Source organism: Manacus vitellinus, unplaced genomic scaffold (genome assembly GCF_001715985.3).
Source record: "Manacus vitellinus isolate BGI_N305 unplaced genomic scaffold, ASM171598v3 scaffold_43_pilon, whole genome shotgun sequence".
NCBI lineage: Eukaryota > Metazoa > Chordata > Aves > Passeriformes > Pipridae > Manacus > Manacus vitellinus.
In genome coordinates, this window is record NW_021940560.1 from 129,716 (window position 1) to 155,729 (window position 26,014).

The 26,014-nt window shown below is 38.8% G+C and overlaps 1 protein-coding gene across 9 annotated transcripts in view; it reads left to right on the forward strand.

Annotated features, from left to right (window-relative positions):
• The window catches only part of BAZ2B (bromodomain adjacent to zinc finger domain 2B), an 86,129-nt gene that overhangs the window by 45,495 nt on the left and 14,620 nt on the right, over positions 1-26,014 (forward strand). For 4 of the 9 annotated variants that reach the window (XM_018078861.1, XM_018078865.1, XM_018078862.1 and 1 more), the window contains exons 10-25: positions 949-1,009; positions 1,527-1,635; positions 1,901-2,002; positions 6,803-7,013; positions 8,443-8,535; positions 8,656-8,717; positions 11,821-11,886; positions 12,626-12,691; positions 13,321-13,365; positions 13,616-13,642; positions 14,827-14,892; positions 17,012-17,152; positions 17,910-18,164; positions 18,910-19,124; positions 20,516-20,590; positions 25,629-25,869. In XM_018078861.1, the coding sequence (XP_017934350.1) occupies positions 949-1,009; positions 1,527-1,635; positions 1,901-2,002; positions 6,803-7,013; positions 8,443-8,535; positions 8,656-8,717; positions 11,821-11,886; positions 12,626-12,691; positions 13,321-13,365; positions 13,616-13,642; positions 14,827-14,892; positions 17,012-17,152; positions 17,910-18,164; positions 18,910-19,124; positions 20,516-20,590; positions 25,629-25,869 (1,835 nt within the window). The remainder of the gene's footprint in view (positions 1-948; positions 1,010-1,526; positions 1,636-1,900; positions 2,003-6,802; positions 7,014-8,442; positions 8,536-8,655; positions 8,718-11,820; positions 11,887-12,625; positions 12,692-13,320; positions 13,366-13,615; positions 13,643-14,826; positions 14,893-17,011; positions 17,153-17,909; positions 18,165-18,909; positions 19,125-20,515; positions 20,591-25,628; positions 25,870-26,014) is intronic. The other 5 variants (XM_018078863.1, XM_018078866.1, XM_018078864.1 and 2 more) reach the window with 3 other exon arrangements.

A 26,014-nucleotide genomic window follows, 5' to 3' on the forward strand; every position in this document is an offset into this window, starting at 1 on the left:
CCCTCCCTCCCTCCCTCCCCTGGGATCGTTTGCAGTAACGCAATATTCGGGGGGGGGAGGTTGAGTGCAGACCTGTGCCTAAAGCTTGGCACCCAAGCACGGGCAGCTCCTCAGTGCTTATCTAGAGGACTCTTTGCACTACCTGGAAGCAGCTACTGGCATCTCACCTGGAGCTGTGCCCTGGCCTGGTGTGACACTCCCGGCTGTAGGAGCTTGGAACCAGGGCTTCAGTTTGATAATGGAACTCACTCAGGGAAGAGATGTGGCACATTTTTGACACAAGGTCCAAACTATCTTTTTGAGAAGTGCATCTTCCAGAAGTTGTTCTGTGTACATAGTTCATGTCCTACAGCTGTCTGAGAGGCCTGAGAAAAGGACCAGCCTTTGGCTCACACTAAAAACCCCACATTTGGTAATTGTCTCTGTGATATTGATTCAGTCTCTCCACTAGCACCAAACACAACATCTGTTTGTACTTGGAAAAGCTGAAATAGTCCTGAAAATTTTCTGCATTTGGCAGGTAGCTGCTGTCTATGCACAGTACTCTAAGAAGACTGAACCTATTAGAATGTATGGATCTTTCAAGTGTTTTCATTTGCATCCTCTGTACTGAAAAAAATCATGTATAGTCTAGTCTAGAAAAAGAGGTATGCAAGGAATTATTTTAGCAATACACGAGAGCACCAAGCAAAGCGAGTCGTTAAGTATAGAATAGTTAGGTTTTTCTGTTCACAATTCCAGAGAAAGAGGTTACAGGAAACTTAGAGGAAAATGTATTTCAAAAGGAGAACAGCTGCAGTGATTTTTCTTAGTAATTGAGGTACATAATGCCTAGAATGAAACAAATTATTTATCTTTTGTTTTGGGAATACAAACATAAAAGGTACATTTTAGGAATGTTTTCATTTTGTAAGTTCTGTTAGGTGTTAATCAGAAGTTCTGTTTCAGGTATTTCAAAAAAACGAAGAGTAGCGGATGAACGGGAGCTGCGCGTTCCTCTCGAATATGGGTAGGTCGTGTATGTACTTGCCTTGCCTTAAAGGGAGATAATACCTTCAAAAGTCAATTGGTAAAGAAATGACAGTTGAAAAATTTTTGAGGCTGAATAATAAGGAAAGGGCTTCAACAATTTAGATTTCCGACTTCCAGTGACTGGGTCAACATATCTTGTGTGTTAATTTTTGTGCATTAAATTTGCTATTTTGCAAACATGACCTGTCTCTTAGCAGTTTTGCCACTGGAAATTAATCGTGATTGCTAGATCTGAGTCAATATAGACTCCAAATAACTCCCTGAAGTATAGTTCTAAGCCATTTAAAATCTGGTAATATGTAAGTAGCTTGATATAAGTAAATCCATATATAGTCGGTTTGGATAATCTACATAATAAAATTTTCTGATTTTGTCTGATTTGCGATACTCTAGTCACATTCTCCTCTTCTCTTTTTTTTGTAAAATTCTTAAGTTGACATGAAGTACTTTTTTAAAAGTGTGTTGTTGTATGCAACTATTTCATATTACTCCAGCTGGCAAAGAGAAACCCGAATCAGAAACTTTGGTGGTCGTCTTCAAGGAGAAGTAGCATATTTTGCACCTTGTGGAAAGAAGCTGAGACAGTATCCTGAAGTAGTAAAGGTACATTCATTTTTTAACTTCTCTGTTCTAATGCTACTAAGCATGCCTGCAGTTAAAAAGTGCAATTTTTTTCTCTCCAGTAACGATATTTATTTCCTGTGATATGAGGTGTAATGTATCTCGGTCTGTTACTGATTTGAACTCTTATAAATGCATATCCCTTTGACAGAATGTGCAAAACATTACACTCACAAAGTTAGCTGTACGTCAAAGCTGGGTTGTAATTATTTACAAGCTGAAGTGGAAAAATATGTGATTTTTTCAGTATCTCAGCAGAAATGGAATAATGGATATCTCAAGGGACAATTTCAGCTTCAGTGCAAAAATAGGAGTGGGTGACTTCTATGAAGCCAGAGATGGACCGCAGGTATCCACTTTTTAAAAAGTAAAGTCTTTGATCCAAGGAGCATTAACTTAAGTGTAGGTGAAGTAATTTTTGCTGCAATCTGAAGCATTGCCTGTTTTTAGCTAATTATTTCTAAAACTTATGCGTGTTTCTTTAATAGTAGCGAGATTGAGATGCTGAGAGCTGGACCCAAGGCAGTGTTGAAAGCTGTTCCCTTCAGTGCTTTTGTTTGGAGGGAGCAGGAATTCACACTCTTTAATGATCAGCTCTGATCCTGGATTGGGCTGGTACAGAAACTCTGAGCTACCTATTCTATCTTAGTGTGCAGATATTCCTGACTTAAACCTTTATGTCTTCCTTTACTGTGGACAAGCTCTATCAATAGTAGTTTATATGTATGCGTTAAATCCCACTCTTCTCATGTGTTCATGTGCATGATTTATATATGTGTATGTGTGTTTGTATATATGTGTAAAATGCATGTTTATATGCAAGTGTGTCCTTATCAAGAACACTGACTGAGCATCCTGAGACTTAAGGAAAGGAATGCAGGGCTATCCCAGCTACGCTTTACAGTGGTAGAACTGTTAGACTGTGTGTAGATAAACCACACAAGGATAAGTAAAACTAGAAGTTTAGGGAAATTGTGTTACTGTGTTTGTGCCATGCTGTGTTACTGAATTTTGGCCATGTTGCCATTTCTTCAGGATGCGCACCAAAGGTTTTTGGACTTCTGTCAGTGAATATATTTGCTTCTTTAAAAGAAAAGCGTTCTGAACATGTTACTAACTCTCAGCAAGTCTTGAATTCAGGCTCTAGTTAAGCTTTATGTCCTTGTGATACCATGTAGAAATATTAATGTTTGCATGGTATAAATTTGAAAGCATTGAAGACTGAGTTCACAGTAAGCAGCTACTTCTAGGTGGTGCTTACTGATTCCTGGCTTACAGGGTAAAACATTGCTAAACTTGTTTTGTGTTTGGCCTTCAGAAAACAGCAGTTACGAGTTCCTGTAGTTGTGAACTTCATTTCGTACCTGAATTGTTTGAGTGAAATAATTCTTTGTACTGTGAACATAATGTATCTGCTCACTTTTTACCCTGTTACCTTTTTGTGTCTCTTGCCCATATTACTTCATTAGTGTTGTCCCCTTCTCTAGTTATCTGTTTCTTCTCCCTTTAATTCATGAGTTGAACTGTGATCTATAAAACTTGAGAGTGAAGGCAGTGAGAGGGGCAGATTTCTACTGGCAGGGCTGGCAGGGTGAACGTTAAGTTGCTGCACATAAACTGTAGTTTCTACTGATAGAGTTTGTGCTAGGTTCTACTGAGACTTGGGTAAACAAAGGAAAAGTTTTTTTTTTAGAAAAAGAGACTGAGGGCAGCTGTGTCAGCTGTGCTAAAATGTCTTTACATTTTATGTATGAATGAAAAGTTTATAATGTAAACATAGGAGCTGCACTCAGACTGATAATATGCACCCAGCAAAACAGTATGTGATACTGATACTTCATGAAAAGAATTTGCACCCTTTTTACTGCAGTTTTTTGAATTGTCCAACTTCAAAATAATATGGGACAGTCATATCTTCATGGATATCTGGAGGTGATTCCAGAAATTTTATATCTGCATTTGTGGTAGTTTTGATTATTCTGTACAGCCTTTTGTGGTTATTCTTCCTTTTCTTTGTTTTACATTTCTGTCATCTTTCGAGATATGCAGTATCCAGAGGGATGGGGTAAGTTTCAGAGAACTCTAAGATGGAACAAGATGTGAAGAAAATTATCTTAAGGCTAAATCAGTTATACTGAAGAATTACCTATAGCAAGCCAAAAATATGTGGATTACCTGCTTCTGATAGTGCCTGTGTTTGTTACTCATGGTACGCAAGCAACCAGATATTACAGGTTATTCAAAGAGCAATTAAATGCTGTAACAGAGAAGCAGATCTGGCAGAAGTGGGCCTTGAAAGAGTAGGGTTAGAAGAACATTTGAAGTTTGGTGAAGTGGTGGTTGGCAAATGTGAAAATTCAGTGACAGGACCTGGAAGCTTTAAACTGCTGTGATTTAGAAAGATTATTACTGTGAATGTGATTTGGGGTGCTAAAGAGGACACAGGTCCTCATGAGTTTAGATAATATGGATAGGAATGTTTGTCCTATTCTGAGTTCTGCAATTCATTTTAGAAAGCTTTGTTGTTAATTTTTCCTCGCAAATCTAATCTGAAATTATTGTGGATTTTTGCTTCATGTAAAGTGCCTATGGTTTTGTTCATTATTTTGGGTAGCAGGATTTGAGCTTGATTCTGCTTCCACATGTACTTGTCTGGTGCCTTTTTGGTAAATGTCCTGATTCAGCACGGTGTTGCAGTACATGGTAGATGCTCAAAGGTGAGAAATTGAATGCAGTTCTTGTTTTGATTAGTTTCAGCAATAAAATACAACATTTCACAGTGTAATTCCCATTATTTTTCTAATGTTTGAGTGGCAAAGCTTAGATTTTATGGAGGCCTGTGATTCTCCTATATTAGGGCTCAACCCCCATATTTTTCTTTGGAATATTGAAAATACACACAGAGTATTAGATTGTACGTTTTTTTAATAGAAATGTATTTTGAGTTAGATTTTAAAAGATGTCTGAGCACAAAATGTAGATGGTCAGTCACCTCTTGCTTAACCCTTAATGGCTTTGTTCTGGACTATTTTTGTCTTGTCCTCTCTTAAACTTGTGGAAAGTTGTGCATGCACAATGTCCTTTGTCAGGGCATTAAACAGTCTTCTCCCCATTCCCTGAAACACCTGCTCCTTTTGCCTATTGAACTTGCTACTACCTTCATTTGACAGCCTCTAGTTTCTCTTTTAGGTGGCATTAGGAAAATGTAATACACGTAATATGTGGTCTCTGGCACTGACGATCTTGCAGACCTCTTGCCTTCCTTTTCTGTGTATTTATTATCATTAGTGTCAGTAACCACGGGACATACAAATACAGAGCAAGAGCGATTTCCATTGCAGGTTCTAAAGTACTTCTTGAATTATGGCTACTTCTCCTTTCCTCTGATTTTTGTTTTGTCTCCCCTCTCCTGGCATCTGTTTTTTATGGAATAAGATTTTCTAGGCTGGAAGTTGGTGTAGGTGAATAACTACAGTATTGAAGCTACCTCAATAAACTGAACCTGTGATAAATTTTAATTCAAGTACCAGGCAGGGAAATCAAAGTTACACCTGAGTAATACTCTTAAAAGATAGTAAGAGAACTTATGGTTAAGTGTTAGAGGTAAATATTTTGGATTGAAAAGTCCTTAGGGGTGATGCATGATGCCGTACACAGTAAAGATAGGTCATGGTTCTGAGCAGTGCATTTTCAGAACATAACTAATAACAAAGCCCTTTGAAATGTTTGCAGACCAAGTGTGACATGTACTCTTGGGATGGTCTTAACTGGGAGTATTGAGACTTAAAAAAGGTATCTTTGCAGATACTGATAACTCCCTTGAAACCTGAATGTTTCATTAGCAAACTAATGCTTTTACTGAAGTTATGTTAAACTTTTGTAACTGTGAAGAATGAGCACAACTAATTAAAGACAAATTGCCAGGATAAGCAAAAATCATTTATGTTATGGTACAGCAGATTTGATGTTAATGTTTATGTACATATAAATATGAAAACTTAAGCATTCCAAATGTATTTTTTCTGAACTGATATTTAATGAGTTTCTAAGTTACCAGCTTTAGCAGGCATTTTTGAAATCTGCAGATCTTTTTAAGGCAAGTTATGGAGAAGTCCCAAAGGATACTTAGCTTACATATTTTTCCCTGTGCTTCTCAAAAACTTGGGGAAATGGTAAAAGATGTTACAATTTTGAAATATGGATGTTCAATCAAACAGGATCAGCTAGACTGCGCTGTTTTGCTCAGTAGGGGCAATAAACTACTTTTCAGTAATCAATTAATGTAAAGCTATTTCTACGTGAGGATTAACTTGGGTATTTTTATGAACAAAGTATTTCAGTAGCTTCTTTTGTGATTCCACAAAATACTCTGGTAAGAACAGTGAGAGCAAGAGTGGAATGTACTGCTGCATACTTTATTTAGTTAGAGAATAAATATATCTGTATCTGAATTTTTAGTTCAGATACATGGATGCTTAAAAGTTACAAACATTGATTGCTTCAAGTTGGCACAAATAAATTTACAATGGATGAGGAGAGAACTCAGTTGTGCTAAAACTTCAAGATTGAAATGCGTCTGTTTTTTCAACTCAGTTGTTGAGATCTATGCCACTTGAAAGCAGTATTTGAAAATACATTACTGCATTTGCTTGTTATGTATGTCGGAATTTCTGTAAACACTCAGTTGAAAGACAGCAACTCGGCTTGACACATTTTTTCATTCATGTTGAGCAGTAGATTATGTGAAAGCAGAATACTTGGTTTTGAGTTCACAAAATAAGAATCCATTGCACCTTTTAAAAAGGGTTGAGCAATTTGACTTGATCAGAAATAATTAAAAATAACATAGTAATGGCATACCTACTAGGTAATAACTTTGTATGTCATTGAATAGTCTTCAAAATCTTTCATAGTGGTACAGTTTACAAAGTTCTGAGTGATAGCCTCTCAATATATAGCTTCTGTGCATCATCAAAGCGTTGTCCTACCCAAATAGGATATCACAGCTCTCACATATTTTCTATCTATAACTTACTGGGGGGGGGGAGAAGTCTCTTGCTGTTCATGTTCTCAAGTGTCTTAGAATTATTTGTCTTTTTTTTTCAATCTGTGTTTATAATACCTCTCTGTGAAATGTGTTGATTAAAAGGGTGTGCAGTGGTGTCTTCTGAAAGAAGAGGAGGTCATTCCCCGGATCAGAGCGATGGAAGGGCGTAGAGGACGACCACCAAACCCAGACAGACAGCACTCCAGGGAGGAGTCACGGACAAGGCGCCGCAAGGGCCGACCGCCGAACGTTGGCAGCACGGAATTCCTGGACAACGCCGATGCAAAGCTTTTGAGAAAGCTCCAGGCCCAAGGTAAGAAATGTCTTACTGTTTTCACAAACAGAGGGTATTAGGATATAGAGAGTTAATGTTTTTCCTAAGGAAGAGTGATGTGTTTCACCAGGATATGAGTATACAGCATTTGATTTGGGAAACTCCGTACATGCTTTTATTGAAGGCTTTTTTGAGATCAGTAAACTTGTGTAGGTTTTAAAGGAAGAAGTGAACTTTAAGGTCCCTTCCAACCCAAACCATTCTATGATTATTGTCCTCATACTGTGGCATGAGAGTCTTATTACTTTGGAGTTATCATTTGATACTAAGAATTCTAGTTTCTTTGATTTCTTTTTAGAGTCTTAGCTTGTTTTAGAAGTCCTTAAATTTTGCTCAGTACAGTACATACTAGTTGAATGGAAGTACAGGTGTACTGTTTTGTCGTCCCTGTTTTTTGTAGTGTTTCCCATTGGTCCTTTTCAGGTGCATGGTGAACATTAACCACATCCTCCTCATGGATTGTGCCAATTTAAACCAAGTGATTTTCTGTATCTCTTGGCCTTTCCATAGCTCATAGTTTAAGTTCTTGTCTATGACATAAATTCTAATATCCAGCTACAGATTCTGTTTCAGTTAAGGTGTAACTGCTTCTTCTGCGTGCTTTCCCCATGGAAGCGTGAAGGTTTCCCTGTTGTCATTTACCTATTTACACTACTCTTGGTATCTACAGCATCATCTGACCTATACAAGGATTTTCTATATGTTTACCTGGGTCTTAGTCATTGCACAGGAAGCTGTATTTTGGGGAATGCTGTCAGAGAGGCCCTGGACCTCTTGAAAAGCAAGCTGAATTCAACTTCCAGAAAATCCTTTCTACAGCTGGCTTTTATCAGCGAGTCCATAAGCAGTTAATTCAAATTTCAGCAAGGGTAGCTTCAGGTGGTTACTAATTAGCATAAGAGTGGCTAGATTTAGGTAGCCACAGGAAAGAGAGGTGTGACCCAGATGAGTGTGCCCTCCCCGTCTTGTTAAAAAAGAATTAGATAATTACATGGGGGGACTTCCAAGGAAAACAGCAATTCCATCTTTCTGAATAAAAGGTTGATATAGTACTTTTGAAAAAATGTTTTTGCTTTAGAAAGAAAGAAGGAAATGGTTTTAAAATGGTGCAGCATTATTGGCCTGATTCTGTCACTTAATAGACAATTCTTTTCTTCCAAAAATAGTATTTTATTTTATGTAGAAAATATCTGTGTTTACACTATGTTTTTACACTGTTGATGTAGTTACTGATACATGAGATGCCACTAAAGGTAGTCGATAGTGAAATTTTGTAAAAGTCAGCATGTACAAAAGAAATTCACTGTTTGCTCTGTCTTTACAACATACAAATGCCTGGAACATGGACTGTATCTTTATTGTTGGACAGCACTGTTTTTATGAACTTAATATTTTCTTTTTGTAACAGAAATAGCCAGGCAAGCAGCACAAATAAAGCTACTTAGGAAACTTCAGAAGCAAGAACAAGCACGAGCTGCCAAGGAAGCAAAAAAACAGCAAGGTAAGTATTACTTGTGGAAGTTTGTGCATGTTAGCGGATTATTTTGAAAAGCATTAATTAAAAGTAACCTGTCTCTTGTCATGTTCTGCTGATATTAATTCATTTGCTTTTGTTTGTTAGCTATTATGGCAGCTGAAGAAAAGCGAAAGCAAAAGGAGCAGATAAAGATAATGAAGCAGCAGGTAAACTTTCTGTGATTCCTAAATGAGCCCTTTAAATTATATTTTAAATTATTGAATTAGGTGCTTCAAATATTTAGTAAATTACTAAGTATGCTGATAACAAAGTGTATGTTTTAAATCAAGTGTTCAAGAGCACACAGTGTATGTTACTTAAAATTTTAAACTCCAGTAAATCCACCACTACCCACATGGCTGTTAAATCCCTTTAGGGTTGGGACTCCACCACTGCCCTGGGCAGCCTGTGCCAAAGCTGGACAACCCTTTCCTTGGAAGAAATTTCACCTAGTATCCAATTAAACCTCCCATGGTGCAACTTGAGGCCGTTCCCTCTTCTCCTGTCACTTATTCCCTGGGAGCAGAGCCCAGCTCCCCCCTCCTGTCAGGGGGTTGCAGAGCCAGAAGGTCCCCCCTGAGCCTCCTTTTCTCCAGGCTGAGCCCCCCCAGCTCCCTCAGCCCCTCCTGCTGCTCCAGCCCCTTCCCCAGCTCCATTGCCCTTTCTTCTCTGGACACGCTCCAGCACTTCAGTGTCTGTATTTGGTCTCAACATCCCAAACTCAAAATTAAGTATTAGTATTAGTTGCCTGTAAGTGACAAGGTGAGCAAGTTTGAGCTGGCTTCCCGCCAAGTCTCCAACAGCTCAGTGAAAGCCGCTCCCCTACCTCCTTTGGGCAAAGAGAGGAAAGGAAAAAAATTATAGAAACTGAGAGAAACTGAAACCAACTGAATTATACCAAAATATATGTGTATTTTGGCATATATACTGTTATATACAGTAAGGATATTATGTACAACTCCCAAGAAAGGGGAGAGGGGAAGGGAAAATGGTAAAAAGGGGCAAAAAGGGACAAAACCAAAACAAGTATGCACAATCGAGAAAGCCGGTAACTTACGAAATAAAGAACTATTAGAAATCTCCCCACTTCCCTTGAGAAAAGCAGGACGGCTGGACGCGGCCCAGCACTGTCCCCTCACGCGTGGCAGACAACAGCAGTCACTGCAGGCCTCAGCTCCAGATGAGCAGGGCCGAGACAGGGACCCGCTGTTCCCAAACCTCGCCGGAAGAGAAGAGAGCGAGGTCTCCCTGGTTGGCTTTGTTTGTACCTCAGGTTACATAAAGGAATAGCATGGAATACTTCCTTGGTCACTTCCCTAGTTCCTTCCTGGTTACAGGCTGGTCTCCAGGAAGGCCTAGGGTGAAAACTATCACACAGGAGAAGAACACAGAGATGCTGCTTGCCACTGTAGGGAGAAAATCTGTGCAGCCAAAGCTCAGTTGGAGTTGAAGCTGACAAAGCTGGAGGGGACAATAAAAAGGGATTTTTCAAATATATTAATGGCAGAAGGCAGTGTAGAAATAACATCAGCCTGTTAGAGGGTCAGGATGGTCACCTCACAAACAAGGACAGAGACAAGGCAGAGATGTTTAATGCTTTCTTTGCTGCAAAGTTTGTTCTGCATTAACTCTAACCTTTGTGGAATTGAGAGGGTGTAGTACATGCTCTCAACTTCTGTACTGTTTTTAAAGTGTAATGGGGGATAACAGAGACTTAAGGTCCATGCTGTGAGCTTCACATGGTGAAAATAAAAGTTCAGCACTGTCTAAACAAGGCCTCTGAATTAATTTGCTGGATAATGTAGTCTTATGCTGGACTTCTCAATAATTTAAGGAGCTGGTAAGATTTGCCTGAAGTTTGTAAGACCTCATGTATTGGAGCTCTATTTATCAGGAAATTTTGTATGTCTTTCTCCTCTGCGATTGTTCCTTTACTGTTAAATATTTTAGATTATCTTTTCTTAGGGGCTTGATTTTGGTTTGTTATTTTTTGATAAAGAATATATATACCTATGTGTTCTCCAGAAAGTAAGATTTTAGCGGTAGTCCGTGTTCTAGAGTCTCAGACCAGCTCTCAGGTAAACAGTGTATTCCATACAGATGGGCTTGCCCTCACTGTCAGGAAAACATCTGCTGTTCCAAAGAAAAGCACTGAGCTCCATTTCAGGCTTCTGATCTAGGCCTCCCAGCCTGCAGGACTTTTCCGTGGTCTGGGTTTTGCTGTTAAAACTTTACAACAAGTTCAGCTGGATGTATTGCTTCTCTTCATAATGGTCCCTTCCCAGTCACTGTGGCTCAGGCAGTTCTTTTGAGATAATAAAATCTCAAATAATGGGCTAATGAATTTTTAATGTGAGCTAATTTAACAGACAAACCCATGCAGCACAGGAAATGTAAAATAATCCCAATGTTAGCAATGATTACATTTCTCAATCAATGTAGTAGGACTTAGTTCAGATTTTAGGAACTAATTCTCAAAAAAGAATAAATCAGAATATGATTGCACAGCATCTGTCTGTGGAGTGCACATACAGCCTGATCATTTTCTTCTCTCCACATGGAACACGCTGAAATGTGTTGTACTGCCCACGGTTGCTATTCCAGTTACTTCTTTTGTTACAACATGTTTACAACTCCATCCCCCAAACTACATAGGAAGGCATCCAAACTTGTCCTCAATTACCTGAATGCTTTAAAAATCTGTGGAAAGTGGAGTGTACTTGACTGAGCGTGTTACCCAGGTTCATGAGGGGCAATGTCGCTGGCAGAGCACCTGCTTTGGGTTTCTCAGAGCTCGGGTTCCCTGTGCTGCCTGTGGGACTGAAAGGCTGCTGGACCTGAGGCAGAAAACAGTGGTTTGACAGAACCCCCTATTTCTTGGTCAGGAGGATCACTTCAAAACATCATGTATTTCATGGCATAGCTCACACTTTGTTCATTCCTAAATAGCTCCCCCACTGTCAGCTAGAATTTGAATGCTATTGGCTTGTTTACATTGCTATTAATCTTGTCCTCTGAAAAAATAAAATAAGAAACTACGACAACTTAAACATAAGCACCTCTGCATAACTAAGAGTAGGTTCCTTCAGGGTTATACCAGACATCTTTTAATGCTAGTAAAAATTGTATGGAAACAATTGTCTACAGTGGGTATGAGACTTCATAACAAAAAGTATGTATAAACTTGGTCATTTTTCAAATGTAAGAATAAATTTGCTTTCTCGATATTTTTATCTTTTTTTCAAAGAAATAACTTTCTTACTCTTGTAGGAAAAAATCAAGCGAATCCAGCAAATCAGAATGGAGAAAGAACTTCGAGCTCAGCAAATTTTAGAGGTAGAAATAATGGCTCAAATGTAATTTTTGTGTTGCCATTTTAAAGAATGTTGTATTTTGACAGTCAGATGTGTAGTTAGGCATATAACTAAATATAACAACTCTAACAACCTGGATTTCCAAAGGCCAGTTCAAACATGTGTCTTAAAATATTTTTCTTAAAAAATCTCCGTTAACTGTGCCCCAGATCTTGGAAATGTTCATTTAGGCTCACGACTTTGTACATGAAGTCTTGTATGTGCTAAAATTAACAGCAGAGCTGTTCAATTATTAGAGAACAAGTTTGCAGTAGCAGGATGTTCAAACAGTATAATGGTCTGCTCTGGATGTAGTGCAGTGGATTTAAAATACTGTGTCTGTATATATGCTAGAATATACTGATACACGGAATGGGTTTGCTAGTGTACTAGCAAAGATAGATTGCTAATTTTCAAGTCTTCATTGATGGAAAAATTAGTAGTAACTCTTTGCCATTTATATTGTTTCTGTGAGTACTTGCTTTCTTATAATAGCCAGATGAAGCAATTTTGAGTAGGACTTGAAATTCTGACTTAATTTTTAAGAAGTAAGTGAATTGGGAGTTGGTTCATCACGAAAGCTGCATTGAGGAAGAGATCTGTTGTAATGTACACAATAAGTGATGATGTTTTTTAACTTTTAAAGGCACATAACTTTATTTATAGTCATATTGTTCTTGACTTGTGATGGTGCTGTTGTGTGACCTTTTTTGCATGCACAGGCAAAAAAGAAAAAGAAGGAAGAAGCAGCAAATGCCAAATTATTGGAGGCCGAAAAACGAATAAAGGTTAGTTTGGAGGAGCTCCAGAAACAAGAACTGTGTTATTGTGCATAATGTATGTTGATGTATAAAAAGCAGTAAATTTGGAAGAATATTCATGGCTAAGGAAACTGTACATAGACAGCACACGATAACATGTCCATGTGGTTATATAATTGCATGAAGCATGTGCAGAGGAGTTTGTGTATGTGTGACATACACATGTGTGAATATATAGAGACAGTACTTTTTTGTGTGCCATTACCTTGAGTTTTGCTTACATGACGCCTGGTTTGCACAACAGAATGCCCGTTCAGTAACATTATTCACAGTATTCTTTAAGCACACTGTATCCAAAAACTTTATTGTTTCTCAGCAAGCCTAGTCTCTTCTAGGCTGTATGCATACAGGACTGCAGAACTCTTACAAATACTGGCAAATACGGTGCATATAGGTACTTGCATGGCTGCTTTGGCATTCTCGGTGCGTTCTCACAGGGACCTCCCAGCTCACCAGACTTCCTGTCACATACACTGTGCTCAGCTCATGGGGGGCAGGGAAGGTAGAATTCAACTCAGATGTGCTGGTTTTGTATGGCAAAACTGTGCGATTTGGTCAGTAAATTTTAATAGATATTTTCAATATGCTTTTTTAAGGAGAAGGAGATGCGAAGGCAGCAGGCTGTTCTTCTGAAGCACCAGGTTGGTATATGTTCAGTTGACCAGACAGACTGAATGCCAATTGTGAGCTACTACTTTAAGCTATATGGGGGTGGGGTGGAATCTTCAAAATAAACCATTTTAAAATTCTGGGTTTGATTCCTGCACAGATTTTCTTTCGCCTTATGATTTGTTGCTTTGCTTTGGTATTGGGGTCTTCTGGGGGATTATAAAGTGGTTTTATGACTTTGTGATTTCTGTTTCATAATGTTGTGCCAACTCTTTCTACCAGGAGTTGGAGAGGCATAGACTAGATATGGTATGGGTATGTTTATTTTTGTACATCTAACACCGCATTGTGATTTGGTTGTGATATGGTTGTCATAGCAATGCATAAAATGTAGCACTGGCTGCTGTCATATTACATACTGCTGCATGGCTTTACAGCACAGTGCATTGCATACATCTGCTTGTCTTGTCTGTTCAGGAAAAAAAAGGACATGTGTTGAACATGTGTATAAATTGAACATGGCAATAACTAAGTGAGGTTTTAAACCAGAGATCTATGTTACTGATGTCCTAGTAGAAATTTGACTACTATATAAAATCAGGGATTAATGCAAAATTAATAGATAGTCACTTGCATAATTTTTGCAAACCTTGTCCCATTCACTGGGAATGAATCCAGATATTATAAATACAATTTGAATTAACCTGTTTTAGAATCCAGGATGATATCTTCCCTAAGTTTGTAAGATACTGAGAAAATTAACTTTCAGCCGGTGGTAAATTCATGCTGTTACAACTATACAGTGAAACATTAGAATGTAATCCTGGCCTCACCCAATCAGATGGTAAAATTCCCATAGCCTTTGCTGGGGCCAGGATTTACTCTACAGCTTTCAAGGCAAAGCTCCCATACTTAATGCCCTAGAACAGTGCTCCTTAATGCATTTGAAATTACTGCCAGAATTTATTGAGGGACAGGCATCAGTAAACCAAGTGTTGTTGTGTACGTATGTGCACCACCACTGGCTTGATTAAAACTGATCTAGAGCTGAGAATGTTAATTTGTTGCTTGGTTACAAAAATGTTAGTATTTGCAATGTTTGAGAAAGACCAGTATAAAATTTCTGCTGAATTGGCTATTGAAGAAGTAAATTGCAAGTTCCGTCATAGCAGATGTAAGGTAACTGACCTGTTCCAGCCAACCATTATGCTTTTTGTTCTGCCAGCTTATGAAGGAGCATCACAACTGACCATAAGTAAACCTGTATGCTTCTTTTTTACACTGTCTCCATGTTCATTGCTTTACCTTTTTGCTTTTGATTGTTCTTGTATTTGCTTTCTAAACCTGAACTAAAACATGCACAGACTTGGCCATTCTTGTCCTATATTTAGTATTTACTGTGACTTGTCTATTAATGCTAAATTTGTTATTCAGCTTTTTTACTGATTTGAAAATGTGGATTAGTTTCGTTCTAATATTACCTGCCTCAATAGGAACGCGAACGGAGAAGACAGCATATGATGCTTATGAAAGCCATGGAAGCACGTAAAAAAGCAGAAGTGAGTATTAACCTCGAAAAGCTTGAGGTTTTCGTGGTTTCATTCTCTAGTTATCTGTAGAAGAGCAGTGTCTTTGATGTACATGTGGGTAGTTTCATTTGTATACATGGCAGCGGTAGGACAAGAAGTAATAGGCACAAATTGAAATACAGGAAATTCTGTTCAAACTTAAGAAAAACTGTTCTACTTGGAGGGTGATGGTTGAACACTGGCACAGATTTCCCAGTTTTGAGAGTTCTGGTTGTTTTTGAGAGGAAACATAAGTAAAATACAGAAGGACATAATTACTAACTTATTTTTTGGTTTTATGTATTTTTCTATATCCTGAGACTTTTATTTTAATCTCTGTATCCTGAGACTTTTATAAATAAAGTACAGATAACTAAGATATTGAAGTAAAATAACTGTAATTATAGCAACTAGTTGTCAAAGAAGTTTTAAAACTTTTCTCTTGGATGTATTCACAAACTTAAATAAAAGTGGCTGACCAAAACCAAGAAATATTGACTAATACTTCAGTGCAAGGAAATAGAGGAAAATGATGCCCTAAGCACCCATCCCACTGTTGGAAATCAGGATGCCAGGCTACACGATTGTTTAGTCTGATCCAGTGCTGTAACTGTATTCTTGCTCTGGTAGAAACAGAATAGTGGTTAAAGTTTGCATTTTTAATCATAACTGCAAATTACTGTGTTGCTACATAAATATCCATATGTACACCTCTTGTTTTCTTCAGGCTTGGAGTGTTTCTAATTGACAAAAACAAGTTGTAGGAAATGCCAGTTGGCTTTGAGACCTTGACATAGTTTAAGATAAAAGGCAATAAACAATTTAAAAAAACAAGCCAGGGAGTATTTTCCATTTTAAAATAAAGTTTTGGATTTTGTGTGCTGCTTTAGTGTATTGTGAATTTCTACACGGGATGTCCCTTATGAACTCACCACAGATCCGAGGCCTGTTGTTGGCAATACAGAGGGTGCTCGCACAGCTGCAGAGCAGGAAGCAGTTGGGCAGATGGGGAGTTCTGTATGTCACTGCTTTTTTCTGCCAGTGTTAATTTACTGGTCCAAACATGTTCTTTGTGTCCAATGAGAAACTCAATCTTGCATAAAATCCACCAAAGACTGTAGTAGTAGAGGTCCTGATCTTTGTGCAGTCACAGTGGTTATCCACAGGAGTCACCAGTGCTCTAGTAATACTCAGTATAGAATCAACAGAACGAATCAGAAGTCGTGGGGCCTGCCAGAACTCCATGTGGCCCAGCCCTGACTTAGGATCTCCCACACTCTGATCTGTGCAAAGCAGAGTGGTGGTAAATGGAAGAGACCAGTGACCTCCTAAACTGACAGAATAGTGGAGAGTGGTTCCGAGTAACGGGAAGCAGCTTGGCTTGGTTCTTCAGCCCTTCCGTGCCCCCAGGTGGAAAGCACATACGGTGTCTTCACCGCTGGAGCAGATTCTTCAGTCATGACTCCCACACACCCCGTGTGTTTGTGGGTATGTTCTCGGTCCTGTGCTCCAAAGAGGAGCATCGACAGATGCAGATTCCATACATTCTGCGCTTGATATTGGTTGCACAGAGGTGTGTAGGGAATTGTGTTGTCAGGACAGTGGATTGGTGCTGGGCATGGGGCTGCAGAACCCCTGGAGCCAGGGATAGGAAAGGCCATTGGAGCTCCAAATTCAGAGTCAGTCTTGGTGGGTTAGAGTGACAGAGGGAGCGCAGTAATGTGTGGGACATCTCTGGAGAGGGCATTGGGAGAGAGAAGTAATAAAAGCTTGACTTTTCACTTGATGATCCCTGTGTTCTTGTTGTGTAAATGAGACATAAAGGGCCGCTCAGTTTTCAGATTGCATGTGAAGTACATGGTAATTCAAGCCCAGAATCTACCTGTTTGAAAAGATCTGTTGTGTTTTACAAGCTATTCATATCCAGTTTGTGTATTACAGGAATTTTTAAACCATGTGTTGTTCACTTGTCCCTTTACTTTAATGCAAGTTCCTTAATTGCTGTGGTAATTACTAAGGTTACATAAGTAGTGCTTTTTAAATTTGTAGCTTGTTCCTTTGTAAGTTTAATATATAAGGTTTATTTTCTGCCCTTTTAATTCTGCTTAAGGAAAAAGAGCGGTTAAAGCAAGAGAAACGTGATGAAAAAAGATTAAATAAAGAACGTAAGCTGGAACAGCGAAGATTGGAATTAGAAATGGCAAAGGAGCTAAAGAAGCCTAATGAAGATATGTGCTTAGCAGACCAGAAGGTAATCACAGCAACATAAACTTATTTTCTTGCTTTTTGTCTGTGTATTTTATCATTGTGACAATAACTTTTTTCTTGCAGCCACACCCAAAGCATTCAAGTTTTGATCCAACTAATTAGAGAACTATTTGAAATATATACAAATAGATATATTAGATATTAGAGCGCTTCAGTGGCACATGTTTAGTTAATGAAAAGCTTTTTGTTTAAAAGCAGCCTGCTTCCCAAAAAGCACTTTCATGATTGCCTCAAAAAAATTCTTTACTCTGAGTTATTTTTACATCAGGAATATGCATCATATCTCAGTACACAGACACTAGGTAGTCATCTAGACAACTCTTATAAGCTGTTGCTCAAAAAAAATTACTCTCACAGTCTTCTGTGTTTTTAGTTCTTGTCCTTAAAGACTTGACAAAGCTCAGGTTCCAAGCCTCTCTGTGTCAGAGAAATCCCTTCTCTTTGCCCCCTAAATATTTTTACACCACCTTTTACAGTAATTTGGCTCAGCATAAATCCTGGTAGCATCTCCTGACCAAAAAGGAAGTACATGTTAATCTCTCGCCTCCTGGACTGTGAAAAGGTCGATGTGTTTCAGCGTGGAATGGCTGGGGAGTGCAGGTTCCCTGTAGCCTTTATCTTCCAGCACTGGCATGCTGGAGGTCATAAGGAAGTATCAGCCCATTTCCTTAGCTGGTATCAAAAAAGGGTTCTTTCGAAATATATTGCTGAAGCTTGCACTGGGTTTTGTTGCTTTCCAGCCTTTCCCAGAGCTGCCTCGCATCCCCGGCCTTGTCCTCGATGGAAGCACGTTCTCAGATTGTCTCATGGTGGTGCAGTTCCTGCGAAACTTTGGGAAAGTTCTTGGCTTTGATGTGAGCGTGGATGTCCCCTCCCTGAGTGTCCTTCAGGAGGGTTTGCTCAACATAGGGGACAGTATGGGAGAAGTACAGGACTTGGTTGTGAAGCTTGTCTCTGCAGCTGTGTGTGACCCAGGACTTGGTACAGGATACAAGGTAAAAATCCATAGGAAACACCCTGTATATACGAATGTATTCTTCCTAGTGCCTCTGTGACACCTCTCTGATTTGGATTTCCATTCACTTTCCTATTTCTTTTCTTTGATGTTACTGTTCTAATGTTACTCCAAGACTTTCTGTGCCCTGTCAACCTTCCGATTTTCCAGAACTCATACATTTCTGGGCGTTTTCTCTACGCACACACAACCCATTTTTATTTGGACCTTTTGTAGGGCACTGTCACATCTGAGGCTACGTGTATTAACTCCTTTCCCCCCACCCCTTTTCGTTCTTACCTTCATGTTCTATTCTCAATGAATCTTGCTGTTTCTTTCTCTAAAGTCTGCTGTGTAGGTGACTTCCTCAAAACTCCAATTCATTCATAATTTTCTTTTCTTACTGGCCTTCTTTTTCAAGCCAGTACAGCTCTCTTCCACTCCAGAAGTCTACACAGCATCATTGTACAAAACAGTATTCATCAGTTTCTAATTCATCCATTTAATTATTTAATTATTATTAATATTATCTCTGTTCTTAAAAACTTAGGGGTGAAGACATAATAATTTTTTACTGTATTTAAGATTTACATTTGAATAGTTTTCAAGAATAATCATGTTTAAAAGTCCTTATGTAAAAATGCAAATGAACCCACCACCCCCCTCTTCTAAAAACAATAATACGGCCTGCAAAGGAAAATAATATTTTAAAACATAATTGTTTGAAATGTCTTTATCCTTTTTAGGCCAAAACTATTCTTGGGGAACACTTACTGAGTGTTGGTATCAATCGAGACAATGTGTCTGAGATTCTGCAGATATTCATGGAGGCTCACTGTGGGCAAACGGAGCTGACAGAGAGCTTGAAGACAAAAGCTTTCCAGGCACACACGCCAGCTCAGAAAGCATCAGTGCTTGCTTTTCTGGTCAATGAGTTAGCGTGCAGCAAAAGTGTAGTAAGGTAAGATTTTTCCTAAATAGGTGTGTAAAAATAAAATTATAAAAATGTTGTAGCTCAGAAATACTGTGAATACACTGTTCTGTTATAGTAGGGCTATTGACATTCTTACAGTGAAAGCTGAAATTGGTCGAGTTACTGCTTCTTACCTTTATTTACTTCTGATATGACAGAGGAATACAACTTTGTTTGAAATAGAACTCCATGTTTGGTCCATAATTTTGTTTCCAAAGCTTGCACCAAAATTTCTCCAGCAATTTTTGGAGTAAAATATGAGGTTGATTACAAAGCAATGTACTAGGTAGTCTAGCGAATAATTTAGAAGAGTTGTTCAAATCTTCTGCAGTGTTCTTTTTTCCTTTTGTTTTTCAAGACATGTCTTGTCTAAATGCTTTAACTGGGGTCATAAGGTGAGGTGGCAAACTTGATGTAGTAATCCAAGAAAGGTGTGCACTGCATTTCATAATTTTAAACCCCCCTGTGTTCAGCAACTTGTCAAAACCCAACAATGTGCAATAAAAGTTATGAAATGCCAGTCTCTAGGATGCCTGTTCTCCCACAGACTGACTTACTGTGGTAAAGTCTTTTATCACCTCACTGAGTGCTGCTTTGTTTCCTGGTGAATTCTGTGGGTTTGGTACATGGTGCTGCCAAAGCGAATCAGGGCTGCGTAAGGGAAGAATGGAAGAGATACTTCAGGTTTTCCAAAGTTGAAAACTAGCAGGAGTGGCCAGTGCAAGTACTGTGCATGAGCTGTGCAAGAGAGTTCATGTGTATCATTCAAATTCATCGTAGTAAGAAACTTCCTCTTGCTGCAGATGACTGTTAAGTGCTGTTTGTAGAAACGATCACTCAGAACTGGAGTTTCTGTATTTTGATTATAGAAACAACTATAATCTGCTGAATTGCTGAGGCTGGGATGTGTTGGGAGCGGGCTTGCAGACGGTGGCTGGACTGAAGCCTGTGTTTTGGTTCCTCAGTTTCTACAGTGAAAAGTGAATGTTGGTTTGTAGATCCCAGGGGTCCTGGGCAGAATACCTTGGATGTACCACTGGTAACTGTTTTTTCAGCACAGGGATAGCTGCTTTGTGGCAAAGACATCTGGAGGCTTGGTGCTGAATTAGAGCTGTGGAAGGAAATGTCAGCTGTTTTGAATGACATGCTTCTTCTGGAAAGGAAGCTGAGGTGATACTGTAGCTAAAGACTGACATAGGTACAGCTGCATCAGTGTTCTGGGTATTGACATTTGCTAGCTTTAAAATGGTTTCTTTTGAATTTTAACCAAGACAGTTTTTTCTCCAAGACAGTTTTTCGAGGCAAAGTGTCTGTACATAAATGAATGTCAGAAAAAAATGTGTACGTTCACAGTTAATGGATTATTTTGTCTTTGACAGTGAAATTGATAAAAACATTGATTATATGTCAAACTTAAGGAGAGATAAGTGGATGGTTGAAGGCAAACTTCGGAAGTAAGTTTTGTTTCCTTAAATATTACAATATATTGCTTTTTTGCCTTTGTTCAGATATGGTGCTATATGGGGAATTGCTTCTGAGAACATAATTAGCTGATGCAGTTACAGGTTTACCAAGAAATTAGTAACCAAACTACTTAATTAAGATAGATGTGGATTTAGAATGGTGCAACACCAGTCTTTTACAGTCTGTTAAAGATGCATGAGATTCAGAGGGTTAGTGTCCCTCAGAACTGGAGCAAAGTTAAGTCCATTTTGAATTTTTTGGAACAAAGTAAAAAGTTTTTAATTGGAATATTAAAGGAACTGTAAAATTGCTATTGACGTTTTCAAAGTTTATTTGGACCTACCATAATTCCCACTGTTCATTCTGAAAAGCATTTTAAGATGACATGATTTTCCTACAACAGTTACCAATTAAGTTTTGCTAATTTATGTTTTCTTAGTGTTTCCCATCTGTCAGTGTTGCGTTGCTCCCTATAGCTAGGGATCAGATGTAGTATGCAAACTTTGAGATATTTTATATATTTTTATTGAAGGTAAAATTGGAACTTTTGAAGGGTTGTCAGTTCATATTCACTGTTCTCCCATCCTACAAGACAAAATTCCATACAGCAAGCACACGGCTCCAACTCCCAGGAAGCTGGACGGCATAAAGTTAATGAATCACAGGGGGTAAAAATGCATAGCCAGACTCTACTTTTTTTTTTCTTTGTCATCTTTACCTCTTGCTAGGAACAATAAATCCTTTCTTAGTCCTTGCTTTAGGTACTTTTGTTTCTAATCTTATGTCTCCCTTTTTTCCCTTTAATGTATCTCAGAAGGAAGAAGGAAAGAAGTAAAGAAGAAGGACAAGAGGGAGGTAGAGGAAAAAATTAGACCAACAATAAGAAATTCTCTACTGATGGTGCAGATCCCAGTCTGCACAGGGTTAATGTAATTTATCTTTTAGGATAATCCAAATACCTTTTTCCTTTCTTCATCTGTATCCCTTCTATGGGATATAGTTTAAAAACTGTTTTTGAAGTTCTGATGTAGCCAACTTACCATTAGTTTAATGGGACCCTTCCCTGTCCTTGTCTTCTTACGGCCTGCTTAGTCTTTCTCTCCCTCCATCAAACTGTAAGTACTTGTAGATGTAGGATTTTCTCTTTTCCTTACAATCTCTCATTTCTTCCCTTTCAAATAGTGGGCATAATACCCTGAAGTCCCAGCCCTTCTTCCTTGCTACAATCATTTCTCCATTTCTTATTTTCTCCCCTCCTGTGTGGATTTCAGATTCCAGTAGTGCTGACCCTATTTTTGAGCGTAAGTATCGCAGGAGAGCTTGGAATGTTGCTCTTCTGCTTTGAATTCACTGGACTTGATTCATCTCTCTCGTCCTTGGTTCAAAATTTTTGGATTTTCCACTGTTTTTCTGATGAACTCTAAGAAGCTTTTTAGAAGAGCCACCTTTGATCAATGTTCTCTTCTTTATTATGTCAGTTGGTGTTTTTCGTAAACTCTTACAACTGTTCTGGGGCTTCTCTGAAAAGAAATCTGTACATTTCAGTCTTCTTTTTGGTATTTTTTTCTGCTTCCAGACTTCATTCTTACACAGTACCTTCCCCATCCATTCACATCTCAGTCTAATTTTTAAGCATCCCAGTCCCAAACAGTTTTGCATGGGAATACCTGGTTTCTTGACCACTTGCAGTGTGATCAGCAAATGTGGCCTCTTTTCACCTGCCCACAGACCTTTAGGAGCTCCTCAGTACATCCCATTGTGTGGGAAGTGTGGAGTGGATGGATAATGGATGCTGAGGAATGGGTTTATTTGATCTCAGCCTGGCTTGCCAGTGTTTGCTGTGGTGAAGGCTGGCTGGAGGTGTATCCAAGTGGGATGAGAAGAGATTCTGCCTGTATCAGATATTTTCACTGAGTGATTTTTTTGTGCCTGTGTTTTCACTTGTAATCAGATAAGCTTCTCAGCTGGGAAGGGGGGCAAAAATAAAATATAAAAACCTGTGCCTTGAAAGATACAAAAAAGCAAAATTAAAATCCCAAGTTGGAAAAAGGAATTATATTTTATTTTAAGGGATGCTCCTTTTTCCCCCTTGCTGCCGTCCCTCCTCTTCTCCTTTCCCCTAGGATCTTGATAAGTATGGTTGGAAATTGAATTCTGAGCTGCCTGGACAGTTTCTGCTTAACTGATGGTCAATGACAGATTGCATCTAATTCCTTCTCTGTTACATTTAGATGTGAATCTTGATACTAATCACCATTTTTGTAAAGGCACCCGTCTCATACAATCAGTTCATCTTTCTTTGTGCTTTCTAAATGACAACTGTGGTCAAAAGGCTGTCTCACCTGAGGTGATTTGGTGATTTTTTTAACTAGATAATCAGTCTCAGTATCTCCTTTTCCATTACGTGTCTTCTCTTTGGCATCTCTTTTGTAGCTTGATCAATATAAAATGGAAAAAACCTGAAATATAACCACTTGAAGAATCACATGATATCTGGTCGTTTTTACAGGACTTGAAGTACTGCAACCCAAATTTTTCACTGCAACAGTGTTCTTTTTAACACACCAGTATTATGGCACGATCTGTGTGAGTTAAGTTCTGTTGAATGAAGCCATCTCATCTGTAAATGATGGTGGTATATGAAAAGCAGTCACAAAGGGGAGAAATTACACCCTGAGTTTGCGTAGGAGGTGCTAATGCTGATTTGTGAAACTTTCATTTTTTGAGACCCAAGGTGAAGCATGTTATAAGTATGATGTTAAGAATTTCTTTACCTTGGTACTACCTAATACTGATGTGCAAAAACTAGGAGGAAGGCATGAAAATTAAGTCAGAAGATGAATTTTCCTTATATGATCTAGTAAACATCATAGATGAGATTAGAGCAGGCTTAAGTCACACATCTGGTTCTTTGATGGGCCATCCACTCTTTTTATGGTCCAGTAGACTTTATGATTCTCTCAGCAGCTGCAGGTATGGTTTTGGTCCATACCTGTAAATGAGAAAGCCAGGACAGTTTTGTGAGTGAAGGTTTTCTTCTCTCAGTGAGTCATATGTGTAGGTAGCAGCAGGAAAATTATGCTGCTTCTTGAAATACCTGAACATTTTTTAAAGCCATGTCATTGGTTTCTGCCTCTGTGCTACTCTGGATACAGACTGCTGCCTTCGTGCACTTGTGGTGCTGTCAAAAGGGAACATCTTTGGTTTGTTTTCATCCTTGGTAATTTGCAGTGTTGTGCAAAGCTTCCTTTAGTGCTCGACAGCATTACATCTCCATTTTTGCTGTCAGCAAAAGTAGCCTTTTTTGCTTCTTCTCATTTCTTTTAGGTATATGAAAAAGGTGTTTGCTGGTCATTGAACTTCCACTTGCCAGCTTTATTACTGAATTGTCTTCAAGATTATCTTAGTCTAAATTGTCTCTGAAATCATGCAGTCACGCAGCAGTCAATCCACTCATTGACTAGTGACTGTGATAGTTAATTCCTGTGTATAGGCAGGAATTTCTAGTCCACGTGAAGAGGATTTGATGGCTTGAAGTTATCCTTATAAAAGGGAATTTTTTTTTAAAAATATGTAATTCAGAGCGTGGGTAGTATTGATACTCAATGGCACTAAGGCTTTTTGCACAAAACCTGAAAATGTTACTTGCTTCCAAGTTCATTGAGAGGCTTGAGAAATTTTTTTTATCAAAAAGTATTTTGAATTGCTGAAATAGGTAAATATCCATTTGTTTTGGAAAAATAAAAGCATAAAACTTTCTAAATTCTCCAGTGGATTAACCACTGCATAAAACCCAAACCAACAACAAAACCACACCAAAAAAACAAAGCTCAGCAGTTTTCACTTCCCCTTGATGATTTCTTGCCTAACAGTCTTTTTTCTAAAAAGCGCCGCTCCCAGTCGAACAGCGGCACCTTCGTCTCAGGCTGTGCTGTTGGGTCCTGGCTCTGTCCAGCAGCATTTTCCAGGGCTGATCCCTTTGTCAGAGTGTCCCGGAGCCAGTGCTTGGGCTGCACTCATCGGACCTGTAGCCACTTGCTGTATGGAATATTGTTCTGTAGGATGGGAAGAGAGAGGAGTACGACAAGGAAAAATTACGTCCTGGTAATTGTGTTTGTCGTTACCATCCTACTTTTCCCATCCTACCTTCTTCCAGTCATCTCTTACAAAATCTTTGTCTTTCCTACATGTTTATGAATCTCTTCTAAATCAGTTGCATTTTTGGTCTGCGTTATAAGTGACTGGTTTGGCCTGGCTATTTATACCTCCTGTGGTTCAGCATGTTTGCCTGCTAGCTCCCTGAGAGGTGGAACTGTAATTTTTGCTGTGTGGAATCTTGTCTTATAGGGGTTTTGTAGAAGAAGAAGGTCTACTACAACCATAATTACTGGTATGTAAGTTTCCCTTTTCTTTCATAAAAGGAAAAATGACAGTTTGAGTAATCTGCTGATAGTTGAGGGAGCTAAGATTTCCAGGGGAAAAAAAGTATGTATCCTAGAATAAAAACATCAACCAAAGGACTAAAATAATATAAAAAATTTATTAAAATTGTGGGGGGAGGAAATAAAAAGAAAAAAAATTAAGCTTTGCTGTTTCCGTGCAAATATAATTTCACACTTCCAACTGAGGATTTTTGCCTTTCCCTCCTCCCTCAGACACAGGTATTTTATCATCATATCCTTAGATGCAGTAAATAAAAGATAAGTTGAAATTGTTCTTTCTTCTAATCGTCTTTTCTGACTTCTCAAAATCCCTCCCGTGTTTCATTTCTTCTAAAGAGTTATGCAGTAAAATTCACCTGGGAGAAACAAAGTCCATTCAGAACGGAATTAAGAGTCTTAAGGGGTTTTATAACCTCAGTTTTTCTTGTTGACTAATGACAATAAATACTGAGCAAAAATAATCTCATATTAGAACAGAAGCTCTAATTTAAGTCTAAACTGTCTGATTTTCTCTCAGTCGCAGAGGAAGAGAGGGATGTTTATGCTCCAGACACAGTCCATAGTTTCCCCCCTTGTGTGTTCCCAGGCTCAGGATCATCCACGCCAAGAAGACGGGGAAGCGCGAGGCCGCGGGGGGCGGCGAGGGGGGCGAGGAGCCGCATTCCCTGGAGCCCCCCCAGCCCGGCCGCAAGCGCCGCCGGAAGGGCGACAGCGACGATGACGACGACGACGAGGAGGACAGCGAGGACCAGGCAGATGAGGAGGATGAGGATGAAGAGGACAAGGAGGAGAAAAAAGGAAAGAAGGCAGATGTTTGTGAGGATGAGGTGGGGGATTTCAAGTGAAACCAAATTTACTAATAAGTTAAAACTTGTTTTCCTTCTGTTTCTCTGTAATATGGCACTGCTTCCCCAAAATGTTGCAGTAAAAAGGAGGGAAGAATAACTTACCTCTAATGTTTTTAAATTTTTA